This window comes from Pseudoliparis swirei, chromosome 19 (assembly GCF_029220125.1).
Source record: "Pseudoliparis swirei isolate HS2019 ecotype Mariana Trench chromosome 19, NWPU_hadal_v1, whole genome shotgun sequence".
NCBI lineage: Eukaryota > Metazoa > Chordata > Actinopteri > Perciformes > Liparidae > Pseudoliparis > Pseudoliparis swirei.
The window spans coordinates 3,001,094-3,015,704 of NC_079406.1; the positions used below are offsets into that span (position 1 = coordinate 3,001,094).

The 14,611-nt window shown below is 45.8% G+C and overlaps 1 protein-coding gene across 1 annotated transcript in view; it reads left to right on the top strand.

The window, feature by feature from the left end:
• The first annotated feature begins 6,244 nt into the window (after window positions 1-6,244).
• The window catches only part of tenm2a (teneurin transmembrane protein 2a), a 193,183-nt gene continuing 184,816 nt past the window's right edge, over window positions 6,245-14,611 (top strand). The window contains exon 1 of the mRNA XM_056439037.1: window positions 6,245-6,473. Within this exon, the coding sequence (XP_056295012.1) occupies window positions 6,245-6,473 (229 nt within the window). The remainder of the gene's footprint in view (window positions 6,474-14,611) is intronic.

Sequence of the window (14,611 nt, forward strand, 5' to 3'; positions counted from 1 at the left end):
CTGTTTTATCAGGCTTTTAGTCGGATGATTGTTCCCTTTGGTTTGCTTCCAATTGAATTAAACGAGCCGGGTAATGACGACTTCACGGCATCTTTGAATCCGACCGTAAGATATGATCAGACGGAGATCCGTGTGGCGCGTTCATCGGCTCTTAAAGAGACAGCGACGTGCACGGGGGGGGGCGTGAAGTCCAGGTCGTCCATGAGTCCCATGACACGAGGATCGGCTCATAGGTCTGCTTTGCAACATGTTTCATGTATTTGATGTTTGAGAAATGGGAAGTTGCAGCTTTTTAATTTTAAGCATGTATTGATTTTCCGTCTCATAGACCAAAAATATGTTTTTTAATGTTTTATGCACCTGTTAAGTTTAAATTACCAATATTTGAGAAAATCATCTCCGTATGAATAGATGATAGATGTTAGTTGAAGCCTTAAGTCTTAAAGGTATGTTTAGTGAAATATATACACAACAAACTAGAAACTCTTTATTATAGTCTTGTCTGGGATGTAAAAATATACTATACTAATAAATGTTTTATGAATTTCACTTTTTTGAAAAGGGAAGTTGCAGCTTTTTAATTTTAAACATGTATTGATCTTCCATCTCATAGACCAAAAATATGTTTTTTAATGTTTTATGCACCTGTTAAGTTTAAATTACCAATATTTGAGAAAACATCTGCGTATGAATAAATGATAGTTGTTAGTTGAAGCCTTAAGGCTTAAAGATATATTGTGTAGTGAAATATAAACACAACAAACTCTAAACTCTATATTATAGTCTTGTCTGGAATGTAAAAATATACTATATTAATAAATGTTTTATGAATTTGATGTTTGCGAAAAGGGAAGTTGCATCTTTTCCATTTTAAGCGTCTTATAGATCAAAAATGTGTTTTAAAAAAATGTTTTATGCAACTGTTAAGTGTAAATTACCAATATTTGAGAAAATGATCTGTGTATAAATAGATAATAGTTGTTCGTTGAAGCCTTAAAGGGATACTGAACTCCTAAAATATGTTTTTTTATGTTGTATTCACCTGTTAGGTGTGAATTACCAGTATTTAAGAAAACCGCCTGCATATAAATAGATAATAGTTGTTCGTTGAAGCCTTCAGGCTGGAGGTATTCTGCACATAGCGCTGTGTACTGAGTTATATACACAACCAACTGTAAACTCGGGCGTCGTATAGTTTTGTCTGGAATAAAACAATAAACCATTTCCAGACACGTCAGTGATGTCAGGCGCTCTGCAGCTTTTTACCGAGTCAACAAGCTGAGCCTCCTGCAGGAGGAGTCATCTGGACAGGAAGCATCCCACAGCGTGATGGCCCTTAACAGCACTCACACACACACACACACACACACACACCGCCTCCCTGCTTATTGCCCTGATAGATGAGATGCTGGTGAATCTCTGAGCTAATTGTCTTCGGGTCTTCAGCCGATGGCCATGTGAACATTGCAAATGCAGTAAAATAACATGCGCAGCTGAAGCCGGGTCGATGGTGATCAGCGCTGTCTGTCTGTCTGTCTGTCTGTCTGTCTGTCTGTCTATCTCTCTATCTGTCTGTCTCTCTGTATGTATGTCAGCCTGCCTGCATGCCTGTCTGTCTCCGTTCTTCCTGTTCTTCTTGTTCTTCCTGTTCTTTCTCTTCTTTCGGGTTAAATTGGAATCCGTGTCGTTTGATGCTCGCTAATCCACCGATGTCATTAGCTCCCTATTAACTGGGCGTGATCTCCAGTCACAGAGGATTTACATCGTATAACTTTCCTTCTTTTTTCCTCATTTCTTTCCTTCCTTCTTCCCGAGCTCTTCTTCCCAGAGAAGAAGCCGTCATCCGCACCGAACTTCACCTCTGTAATTGCGAAAAATGAATTCTCCACCCTCGCCGTCGCCTTCCAATTACAGTTCTCATTCGGCCTGGATTTCACGGTCACTTCGCGGTCACACGCGTGTCTCTTTTCTCCTTTTTCTTTTTTGTCGACTGCTCCCTGCCAGTGGGTGCTGCCAAGGCCTATATTTGTTGTTTGTCAACGGATGTCCTGCCACCAGTCAGAACTACAATGACTCATTATACCTCTGATGAATGAGCTCTCGGAGGGTTAGACAGTTGTCACCGGAGAAATTAACCAAAAAAGTTGTCCGTGTGTGTATGTGTGTGTGTGTGTTTATGTGTGTGTGTGAGTGCGTCGGCGACCTTGAGGATTGTGATTGACGTGCGCTCCAGATCTGGCGATTGACCTCCTCGGCCTCCTCCTCTCATTCCATCTCTCTCTACGTGTCCTTTCTCCCGCACGCCGCTTCTCCTTCCACATCCTCACCCGTTCAACCCTCTTGACGTTTGGAGTCTGAAGACGCGGCGCGGCGGCGCGATGGTTACTCGAACCGTTTCTGTTGATTTCTCACCCGCGTCTCCGCCGTACTGTACCTTTAATGCGCTGACTTGCAGAGTTCTATCACGGCCGATCGATACCACTCGGCTTTTTTGGGGCGCGTTATATTCTGAAGCCGGCGAGGCTATATTAGCCTAGCTTAGCATGAAGACTCGAAAACAGAAATAATTCACCTGGCCAGGAGGCAGGATGGGTGTATTCCCTTTGTTCCCAGGCATTATGCTATAGGCTAATAGCCCACCAAGCCCCCCTCGCCTAAATTATCTTCAATAAAAAACTCCCTAACTTTTTTTCTGCTTCACTTTTTCCAAGTCAAACTTCACAGAGAGACTGTTGACATGTTGTGCCATGATCTGGGTTAGTTTAGACCTTTACTCTGCATCCTTCCAAGAGATCATCCTGAAAATGCTTTTTTATTCTTAGGCGAATCTGAAACTTCTATATTTGCTGTGTTTCATCTTTATTTACTCTTAACCAGTGTTGGGCAAGTTACTGAAAATTAGTAATTAGTTATAGTTACTAGTTACTTCTTTTAAAAGTAATTGAATTACTTTACTAGTTACTGTATATCCAAAGTAATTAGTTACTAGGGAAAGTAACTTTTAAGTTACTTTTATGTCTGCTTTTTTAATGTCATGAACAGTCAAACACAATAAACATATGTTGTAGACCTATTTATTGCAATCAACAGGGCAACAGGCCTTCAAATCAAGCAGGAGTACAAAAGTCCCTTTTTTAGTTAACTTAATACAAAATAACTCTCAGTGATTTAACAGTGGTTTCTTTTTACCACATTAGGCCCAATGAAATAAAAGTGATTGGCCTACAGTATTAACACTAATTAAAAGAGAAAACAAAGGTGCCTTGAGGTGCTGTATATAATTGAGGGGGGGGGGGGTGCTAGTGAGGCGTGTACGTGCTGATCTGGAGTCAGTTTGGTAGGATTTGGGTATAAATAAATTATTTCATTTAAAATATGGATTTTTATTTAAAGATATTCATGTAATTTGCATGCAAAATAGGTCTACCCGAACCAGCGGACACAAAATTCAACCAGCGGCAAAACCATGGACCTGGCAACACTGGAAGTGGCTGTCAATCACAGTGTGGCACCGTGCATGCTGGTCGAGGCGTGCCTGTGATTGGCGGAGTAGAGGAAGGCGGGGTTAACCTGTCGGAAAACGGAAGTTACGGGTGGTTGACGGAACCGTTGTTGTTGATGTTCGCTGCTGAGCCGAGAGGAGCACGCTGTCTGTGTTGGTGAATGCCCAATAAAGGGAGGAATAATAACGTCGTCCCGTCTCCGTGTCATCAGTCCATAACGTCCGAGACGTTACAATATCATTGCGCCACCAAGGTCCTGCGATGTCAGATCAGAAGCAGCTAAAGTAGCCTAGCTTGTCTTCTTGTCTGCAAGTGTTCATTTTTCACAAAAGAGAGTAACGCGAGTAACGAACTCATTTAAATTTCAGTAACTGTAACTGCGTTAGTTGATTTAAAAAAATACTTCGTTACACTCTCGTTACCGCTAAAAGTAGTGGAGTTACAGTAACGCGTTACTTTGTAACGCGTTACGCCCAACACTGCTCTTAACCAGTAACATATATACTAATGTTCAAACATCTGAACAAAAGCTCATATGTGTTGCCTTTATTTTAACACCAACATTATTTAATAGCCTTACTGCATTTTTTAGTTTGGGTATGTTTTTTCGAGCAGACACCCTAAACATACGTATTTTTTATAACGTTAATACCCCGACAACAACTCTCTAACTTTTTCTCTGCTTCCCTTTTTCAAAGTCAAACTTCACAGAGAGACTGTTGACATATTGTGCCATGATCTGGTTTAGGTTAAACCTTTGCTCTGCATCCTTCCAAGAGATAATCATCCTGAAAGTGTTCCTTTTTTTTGTAGTCGAACCTGAAACTTCTATATTTGCTGTGTTTCATCTTTATTTACTCTTAACCAGGATCATACATACTAATATTTACACATCTGAACAAAAGCTCACATGTGTTGCCTTTATTTTAACACCAACATTATTCAAATAGTCTTAGGTATTGCAGAGATAAACACTTTTTAGTTTGGGTAAGTCATTTCGAGGAGTAACCCAAAATAAGTCGATTTTTTAAAACATTAATACCCCGACAAAAACTTCAAACTTTTCTGTAAACGACAGCGCTGAAGCTCCGACATTATAATCATAATAACGCTCCGAAACCTCCGCCGTCGATAATCACAAAGCGCCACCGCTCGCCATAACGCCAGTCAGAACGTCCCCAAAAGTGCCGAGCCTGTAGCCCTCTCCACTTCCACTTCCTCCAGCCGAGGTACAAACACATTACGGTTGGACTGCTAATAGCCCGCGTGATGGATGCCGGGGCATAACGAGCTCTTTATGAGACTTAATACCGACCGTTAATCAATGGACATAGCAGGGCACTTTTGGATACTACCGTCTAAGCATTTTAAAATGAGCCCTCGTTGAATACATTGACTCGCATTTTGTTTCCTCCTCTCTCCCCCCCATCCCCCCTCCTCATTCGTCCTCCCTCCTCAGCATGGAAGTAGTTAATCTGAATCGTATGATGCCTTTTTTCTTTAGAAAAGCCCCCCCCCCACCCCCCCATTGCGCTTGTATCTCAATACATACCGTCCAGAGATGCGTTTCTGATGTAAATGCGATGCTACAGCTGTAATGCAGAGGGCATGGAGGGGGAGGGGGAGGGGGACCAGACTTCCCTTTGGCCCGAAGCAATAGAAACGCGGGTGACCTATTTATTAGCATGAATATCCCGTCCAGGCAGCTTGCTGGGAGCGCTTCCGTCGATTACTGCTGGTCGCTGTATTGTCCTGTCCTTTGATCTTTAGCCGCTAATGCGAGACGCGTCGCTGAAGGCCGCGACGCATTAGCATCACAATCGTCGTATAATCTGCATCCGCGCGTTTAATATTCGAACGGATTAACGGCGAGATTGTGCAGAAAGCTCGCAGACGGCGACGCGACCACGCGCCGAGCCACGAGTCGCGCTGAGTCGGAGCCGGGGCGCGACGTGAGCACCGCGGCGACGCGCTGCACGTGTGCATTCGGAGGCTGTTTCTGTGTGTGTGTGTGTGGCCGTGTGTGTGTGTGTGTGTGGCTGTGTTTGATTATCCCTTACAGACTCTCAGGGAGCAGGATTCATTCTCACTCTGATAATGAGGGAGAGACGAGCAATGCCCTCAAGTCATTCCTGTTCTTCCCTCCTCCCTGTTGCATCGGGCTGCTTTTCTTTCACGCTTTTTTTTATCTTTTAATACCTTTCACACGGCCTGTCTCTCCCCCCCCCCCCCCTCACGCCATCGTCGGCGACGTCGCTTTAAGACGACCAGACGGCTGTTTTTGAGACACTCGAGCCCGGTCAATGGTCGCCCATCGTCTCCGTGGACCCCCCCCCCCCACGCCGCGTCGATACCCCGATGTGTCGTGCCCGTTCTCTCCGGTCGCTCTCCCTCTTACCGAACTTTCCTTGTATATTCTCCGGGGAGTTCTGAAGCAGGAGTGAGTCACAGCAGTGCATCCATTAATTTCATACCAACCTTTCACTTTCTTTTCCACTCTCTCCCCTCTCTCTCTCCCCTCTCTCTCTCTCTCTCTCTCTCTCTCTCTCTATCGCTGTTTTCCAGGTGACTGAAGTGGAGATTGACATTACGGAGGCCCGGTAGGAGGCCCTTTCATCTCCCCCCCCCCCCCCCCGCTCCTTCCCACCACCACCACCACCACCTCTTCCTCCTCCTCACCACATCTCTTCTTCATCCGTCCGCCCACCACCACCGGCGGGGAAAAGAGCAACAACCTGGCCATGGATTTGAAGGACAGCCGGCACCGCTCCCTCACCGGGGGCCGCGGCGGCCCCGAAGACGGCCGGTACAACACCTCGTCCCCGGACACGGACGAGTGCCGCGTGCCGACCCAGAAGTCCTACAGCTCCAGCGAGACGCTCAAGGCCTTCGACCACGAGCAGCGGCTGCACTACGGCGGCCGCGTGACGGACCTGGTTCACCACGAGGCCGACGAGTACGCCAGGCAAGGTGAGCGGAGCGGCCGCGTGGCGCCGGGGTTCTGAGGGCTCGGTCCGGAGACGTGGAGCCGGGCCATCCAGTCCCTTATTTAGAGACTCAGAGAATCCTTGGGAAGTATTCTCATATTCATTTCCTGACCCGCGCCGACCAGCATCTCGACAGCTCAGTTGGACGTTAGCTTGAATGTTGAATTAAAAGTGCAACAGAGGCGATCGGAGGCCATTTTGTTTCTTTCTTTTTAAACCCCGGACCGAGCCGAGCTCGCCGAGTGTCCCTATCTGGGTTCTAAGCTAATCTAGCCGGTTGCTACGGTTAGCTTCATATTCAGCCCACACACAGAAAAATAATGGTTCTGAAATGGTTCTTTAAAAAGCTTCGTGGTTCTATGAAGAACCATCACCTACTGGAGAACCGTTCTTTCGTTTGAGACACCTTTTTAAGTTCTGAGAAGAACTATTTAACCCTTGTGTTGCCTTAGGGTCATTTTGACCCGAATCAATATTACACCCTCCTCATGCCTTTTGACCCGATTCAATGTTTCACCCTCCTGTTACCTTTATATTTACTAACATATTTTACCCTTTGGGTTCAATTTGACGCCAGCAATTAAAACCTCCAGAAAATTATTAGAATTAATATTGTTTTCCAAGTTTAAGTGTGAGGCACTTTATGTTTGTTTGTTGACTACCGAAAGAACACCGACATTAAACATTGAATGGGGTCAAATTAATCCTAAGATAAAAATGGTTCTTTGAAGAACCCTTGTTTTATTGGTTCTTTGAGGAACCATAACTGGTGCCTTAAAGAACCTTGTTTGAAGGTTCTTTGAGACACCTTTAGAAGTTCTTTGTGGAACCAGATATGATGCCTTAAAGGAACTATTTTTTTAGGGTTCTTTGAGACACCTTTACAGCTTATTTGAAGAACTATTTAAGAAAATGGTCTTTTAAAGAACCCTGGATTTATTGGTTCTTTGAGGAACCAGAAATGGTGCCTGAAAGAATATTTTTTAAAGATTCTTTGAGACACCTTTACACGTTAGTTGAAGAGCTATTTAAGGAAATGGTTCTTTAGCGAACCCTGGTTTTATTGGAACCCTGGTTTGAGAGGTTCTCTGTGGAACCAGAAATGGTTCTTCTGTGACATCACTCTGAAGAACTATTTTTGGGTTCTAGATGGCCCCTCCATGTCTCTGTGTGTGCAGAAACATCAGAGTGGGATCACACTGTTCTTCTCCCTCGGGGACAAGAGAGAAAATAAACACATTTCCCTTCAAACTTACATTGCACAAAATATTTAGCATATTTTCACGAAGCATTGAAGAGAAAGATGTAACACCACTCCATCACGTCCCGTCCAGCTCGTCCATTGACCGCTGCTGGAGCCCTCCCTGTCCTGTCATGTGACTCCTTCACATTTTCCATCACGCATGCATCAAACAAGTCGAGTTGTTTTACCCGCTGCATACTTTACTTTCAGCCACTGTGTGTTTCGTTCTTGCGGGTGATGTCATCATTTTGGGTTCATGCCGCACTTTGCAGCACAGGACCAAAGCAGACCTTTAGCACCGGGGAGGCCTTTCATAATGAACCTCTGTATCCCCCCGGGGAGTGAGTTAGCCGATAGGCCGATAGGTCATCTCTAAAGGGGTGGGCCCCCGCTCTTATAGGCATGTCTTTTAACCGCGCGCGTGTGTGTGTGTGTGTGTGTGTATTGCAGGCACATGAAACAGGCGGTATTGATCCTCGGCTGGTGAGAGAAGTCAGACTCAATGGGATTGATCTGCGCTAAGCTCTGTTTTCTCTGCATGGTCACAGACGGCAGAGGAAGAGAGCTCAGCGCACTAATGCGGAGGAGAGAAGAATAACAGTAAAAAACTAGAATGGGCACTCGGTAGAGCGCATACCTTCGCATATCACATGATTGGGCATTGCATTATGAACATTTTGGCATTAGTTGCATGCCAATTGGATACAAATTGACCGTGCTATGGTAAAAAGAAGATTTTAACCTTTCCATGACCTTGACCTTTGACCCGATCGATCCCAAAATCTAATCAAATGGTCCCCGGATAATAACCAATCATCCCACCAAATTTCATGCGATTCGGTTTAATACTTTTTGAGTTAGGCGAATAACACACATACAAATAAATACGCGGCGATCAAAACATAACCTTCCGCATTTTCAATGCGAAGGTAATAAATGGAGAGTCCTTGATGGTATTTTTCCAAATGGAACATCTTCATTATAGTAACTCGACAAGGTATACCCGTTGCCAAGGTCTCATATCCGACTGCGCGCGTGGTTTTCAAAATAAATTAATCAATTCCGGGCGTTCGTGGCGAAGAACAAAATGTTTCGAGGCGCGCGGAAGAAGCGTCGTCTCGCTGGAGAGTCGGAAGGCGGAGGCTCGATTGGCGGCACTGGGAGTCGCCGGTGTGCCGTCTGGACACACTCCACTGCCGCAGCAGCGCTGACCTCACACCGGGCGCGAGCTGGTCGATAGCGCGGTCCTCCAGAGCCTATCGGCTCCCTCTCCCGAAAGCCCGGAGTCACAGATGCATCGTGGGAAGTGTGGTCACAGGAGACCAACAGTGTTGCAGCACCATATGGACTGTGACACCATAGGAGGTGGAGGAGGAGGAGGAGGAGGAGGGAGAGAAGCAGCAGATGAAGAGAGTTGTTCTTCTTCTCGCAGGCGGATATTCGTGTCACTTGTACTTGAGAGAGTTGAGGGATTGAAACAATGTGTTCACGGCGTGTCGTTCACAGGCGAGATGGTGGGAGGAGACGGCTTCTTGTCTCCTGATAACGGCCTCCTGCACGCCGTCTGAAGGGGAGCTTTCATATCTGAACTGACCTGCGATATATATTAGTAATCCGTGCGCGTATTGGGCCCCGCTACAAGATATGACTCACTTTGATTTCATTCTAACGATGTTGTTTCGTCGGCGTTTCTGCCGAGAAGTTTTGAGGCCGATTCTCAGAGTAATATTGCGTTAATGCACATTGACTTTAGATGTGTGAGACTAGAACAAGGGTTAAGTCAAGCTGTTGCCCAGTCAGTGGCTTATTCACTCGCCTGCAGATAATCTCATACTCCAGAGAGATTTATTCTTGATGAGTTTTACCTGATTACGTTGCTCAGGCTTTATTATCCTGCACATGCTCATTTGCATGTTTCCAGGTCAATTTATTACCTTTGCATTGAAAATGCGGAAGGTTATGTTTTGATCGCCGTGTATGTATTTATTTATTTATTTATTTGTATGCGTGTTACTCGCATAACTCAAAAGGTATTAAACCGAATCGCATGCAATTTGGTGGGATGATTGGTTATTATCCGGGGACCATTTGATTAGATTTTGGGATCGATCGGGTCAAAGGTCAAGGTCATGAAAAGGTCAACATTTTCTTTTTACCATAGCATGGTCAATTTCTATCTAATTGGCATGCAACTAATGCCAACATGTTCATAATTCAATGCCCACTCTTGTGATATGCGATGGTATGCGCTCTACCGAGTGCCCGTTCTAGTTGGGGCTGTTTTCGGTAACTCTGACTGGTCATTTGCATTGAGTTATGCCGAGTGTAGCAGATGTCCTGAGCCCAATCACACTTGTTGTGTAATTTCCATTACTGCAGGGTGTCAGGTATCTCAAATCTGTATAGGCCAGAGGAAGTTCTGAGCTCAGAGGATCACAAAGTGTCTGTGGTGAGAGGCCTTTGTGTAGAATAGGACCATATGGGGTGGGGGCTAGAAGCCCTCCCAAAATGAGGTGGCCTGCCTATATATTGGAACACAGTGGCGGGCCGTCAGGGCCAGCAAGGCCTTCTCTGCTGGCCTAAACATCATCAGAATATATATTTTTTTTTTATATTTCCCCACAAATATGTATTCAATTATTCCCCAGAGTAAGAGTTATTTTATTCTCATAGCGTTCCTCTTGGTTGCTGCTGTTAGCGCTATTGAGAGAGGTGCTGGTCTTTATTTTATCTTTATCTTATGTCATTCATTATCGCCATTAGGCTGTTGCCAGCCCTTAATCTTCCCAGGGCCTTCAGCCTTTGTTGCGCTTCATGCTGGAGTGAAGTGAATGGGAAACCAATGTTGTAGTAATGTTGCCAATAGGCCTCTAGAGGGCCTTTAAGCTTGGCAGGCCGGAGCAGCAGAGGAGCCCAGTAGCAGGCGAGGGCGTGGGCGTTTGATTGATTACCAATATTGAGAGGCGGTCCATACGCAGGGCGGTAGAAGAAGGAAGAAGAAAGAAGGAAAGGAGAAAATAAAATTGAATTAAGAATTAATTACAAAATCAATGGCTTCAACCCACAGAAGCGGAAGAAGGAGAAGATGTCGCATGTGGAGCATATATGAAATCTCTTTTGGACAATGCCTAACCTGTTTAGTTAAGTACCAAAGTTTGTTCTTCTTCTTTCTTCTTCTTCTTTTTCTGCATCGCGCATTCTGCCAGACCGAGAGAAGAGGACGAGAGAAATGACATGCTGTTGTGTAGATGAATCTCTGTTTAGCTTCAAATTTTAGTTTAAAACTATAGAGAAAACGATAAGGCGGGAAAATGACGGTTTTTTTTAATTTCATGCGATCTAATAATACTAATGTCGATCGCGAAAGGTATTGAGCAGCCTATGGGTCTAGAGCCATGGCATCATAATGAGTAATAAAGGGTGGAATAATTTTGTGGGACTGTGTAGGACCTCACTGAAAGCCCACGCCCAGGGCCATTGGAACATGAACGCCTCTTTTTGTCTTGCATATAACATGGAGCAAAATGCCATATCAGCAGATTTTCGCAATTCGGCTCCTGAAAGTCTCCAGGCTACCCGGGCGCCTGTTTTTGAGCTGTACCTTTAAGAATAAACTGTATATTAGTGCTGTGTCTCTCGGAGGTCCTTCTTCATCATCAATTTCTTCAACATTCTCCAGTCGACGAGAAGAAACGACACACTTTAAGAACCTTTTTCTTTCATTATCAAAATCATCTTTTCCATTGTAAAAACAGGTTTTTAATAAGTTTATTTCTGCTTTTGCTTCTATGTAAAAAAAAACGGACTTTTCTCACTCTATTTCTGGATGTGCGCCAACGTCCTGCTGCAGCTTCCTTTAGTTACACTGTCGTCTGACTCAAAAGGAATCACTGCCTGTTGAAATAACTTACTTTCTACACATACTTATGCGTGAAACGCTTCACTGGAACTTCAGTGTTTCCTGAAGCGTGAATTAAACTTAAAAAGGAACACCGCCTCCCTTTGGAGTGTCTTCGGAGTCTTTTTGGGGATGCTGTGTGTTTTGTGTTTTCGCTGCTCTGTGCCTCTCAGGCACGAACCCTGTTCCGTGGACTTACCTCCATGCGGCGCACTCGGAGCGGATGTTAATGAACTCCTTTCAGGCTCGCTTTAAAGTCTACATGCGGATAATGTATTCTCCTTCATCCTACATATTTGTCTTGCTCCAACAACTTTTGACTTTCCTGTTCAAAGTTTGCACAAAAATAGAGTTCTCGGTCTTCTGTGCGATATTTTCTTAATAACACGAGATTTAGTTCCACACGGACTGTTACGTCTGCGTTTAGAGACGGCAGACTGATTCTATTAGGCTTCGCTTCATTCCTGACGTTGCATTGAGCAGTCGGGACGTCGGACTCATTTCCCGAGCGATTCATCCGTTCTGATGACATCACGGTAAGTTGACGTTTGTCGTTTTTCCTTCGAATGCATCTTGTAGACCTTTCCGTTCCGTGTACAGTGCAGCGTTCAGTGGTTGCTTAATTGGTCGACTGAGCCCACACATCAGAAATAAGTTTGGTGTCGTCCCCCGAGTTAGAGAAATAATTGATTCTTTGCTAAGCCCCGCCCCCTGCCGCTCTACTCCATCCAGCTGTAGGAGCGATCGTGGAGCCCACGGGACTGCACTCGCGGAAGAACTATAAGAACTATCACCACGGGTTTGGAATAGGCGTACAAAAAGTGGGAGTGGGGTTTCTTGGAGAATCAGAAAGAACAGCAAGGTCCCACAAGATGCATTCGAAGGAAAAACGACAAATGTGAACTTACTGTGATGTCATCAGAACGAACAAATCGCTCGGTGCTGATTAAAGGAAATGAGTCCGACGTCCCGACTCCTCAATGCAACGTCAGGAATGAAGTGAAGCCTAATTGACGTTCGGGTCTGATCATCCACTGAATAGTGTTGATTCAGAAAGTTTTGTTGTTGTTGTGCACAACGTGTTGAAATCCAGACTTTTCAAATCATACCACCAGGCTGGATTTAAAAAAAAAATTTGAACACATTTTTTAAGTAAATCTTCTTTTCTTCCATATTTTGAACACGAGATGTCCCAAACGTCTCCTCGCTGATTTATTGGGTTTAAAGCGAACTTGCTTGTGTATTCAAGCAGCATCACCCCCCCCCCCCCCTGCTTTTCATTGGGTCTCAACTCTACTGTTTCCCCCATTACACCCTTATTACCTAGTCTGCTTGGATAAGCAAAAGCCAAATAACACATTCCTCTCCTTCGCCGTAATGTGCGGCATTGCGGAAAGCTCATCACGGGCGTTCACTGTTTAACGCCACGAAGCCGCGCGCGTCACGAACATCGCCGATCCCGAATAACGGGACGCGAGCCTCTCTCTCACGCGACCAGGGACACGAGGCGAGTGCTTTGCCACCGTCACGTATGAAACTCTCAGTTCCAGGTTCGTTTTGGGTTTAATATGCGAGAAAACCGATAAGAATACAAACGGGAACACGTCGACTCTTAAGATTTCAGGCGGAGCGTCTTCCAACGCCTCTTCTCTCCCGCCGCTCTCTCTATCTCTGCCCCTCTCTCTCTCTTTCCTGCCTCTGAGCTCTCGCCCCATGCTGTGCGTCGCCGTGCCTTTTTCCTTTTTCCACCATCTGGCCAGCAGGGCGGCGCCATCGGAGGCGGTGGGGGGTTAGGGGGCGGGCTCTAGAAGCTTTGGCCTTTTTCCTTGTTTTTTTTCTCTCTCTCTCTCCGAAGGATCTCAAGTAAACCCCTCTCCGTTCTACTCGGCTGCTTCCCCCCCCCCCCCCCCCGAGGATAGGAGAACCACGGGGACGATCCACCTTCCACCTGCCCGGACGACACTTAACATCATCTCCCGTCTCTCACTCCTCTCCGTTTTTTCATCTCCTCTCGTGTTCTCCCGTCACACCTTCTCATAGCTGCTTCTCCTCCACCTCCGTCTTCTCTTTCGCCCTTGCTGTTCCTGTATTGCGGCTTTGGTGGTCATCTCACACTCGGGTTATGTTCGAGGCCCTCGCTGCGGCTCCGAGAAAAGAGGCTTCGTCTTTTGATTCCGCGCTCGGCTTCGCAGGCTCGACCACGATTGCACACACACGAGTAATAATATTCTCCGGCCTTTACGAGCCAGAGCGACGACGGTCACGTTAACGACGTTCTGCCTTCCGGATTTTTTTCCGCCGTCGACTTTGAGGCGACGGATGACGGCGGTCGCCAAACGATTTGCTCCGTCCCAAAATAAAGTCGGCCAAAGTCCGCCCGGCGTATCCTGGCACGATCGCCTCCCCTGCCTCTTATTCGAAGCCCGGATGGCGATGAAGATGCACTGCTGGGCGGTCGGCGGGAGGCCGGAGAAACGAAACAGCAACAGAACGCACACTCACACTTCAATTCATCGGCGCGGGATAGTCGGAGTGGCGGCCATTTTGTTATGCGTACCGTTGTCCGCTGTAATGCTACGTTTCACAACACTTTACTCGCGTGAGTTTACTCGCCCGATAAGTTGTGGTTATTCGCTTCATTCGCTTCATTCGAGCCTTAAAGGGGGCGGGGCCTATCTCTGTGGCTTTACTCCAGTTATCATCTCCTTCATCCACCATGAAGAACTAACCACTAGTTCTGCTTTATACTTGTTGAGGACGTTCCACAAATGTCCCATAACATTAATATCATACATATATATTTATAGATGACATCACCCGTAGGCTCACTCAGCTCGGTGACCTTCACCTCTACGTCTAAATAACTGTCTCTTCCAGCTCCACTAGAGCAGCAGTTAGATTCACCAACGGAGGAGCAGCTCGACGCCGATTGGCTTTCGCAACTCGGCGACGGGCGAATTTTATTTTTCGTTCGCGTCGC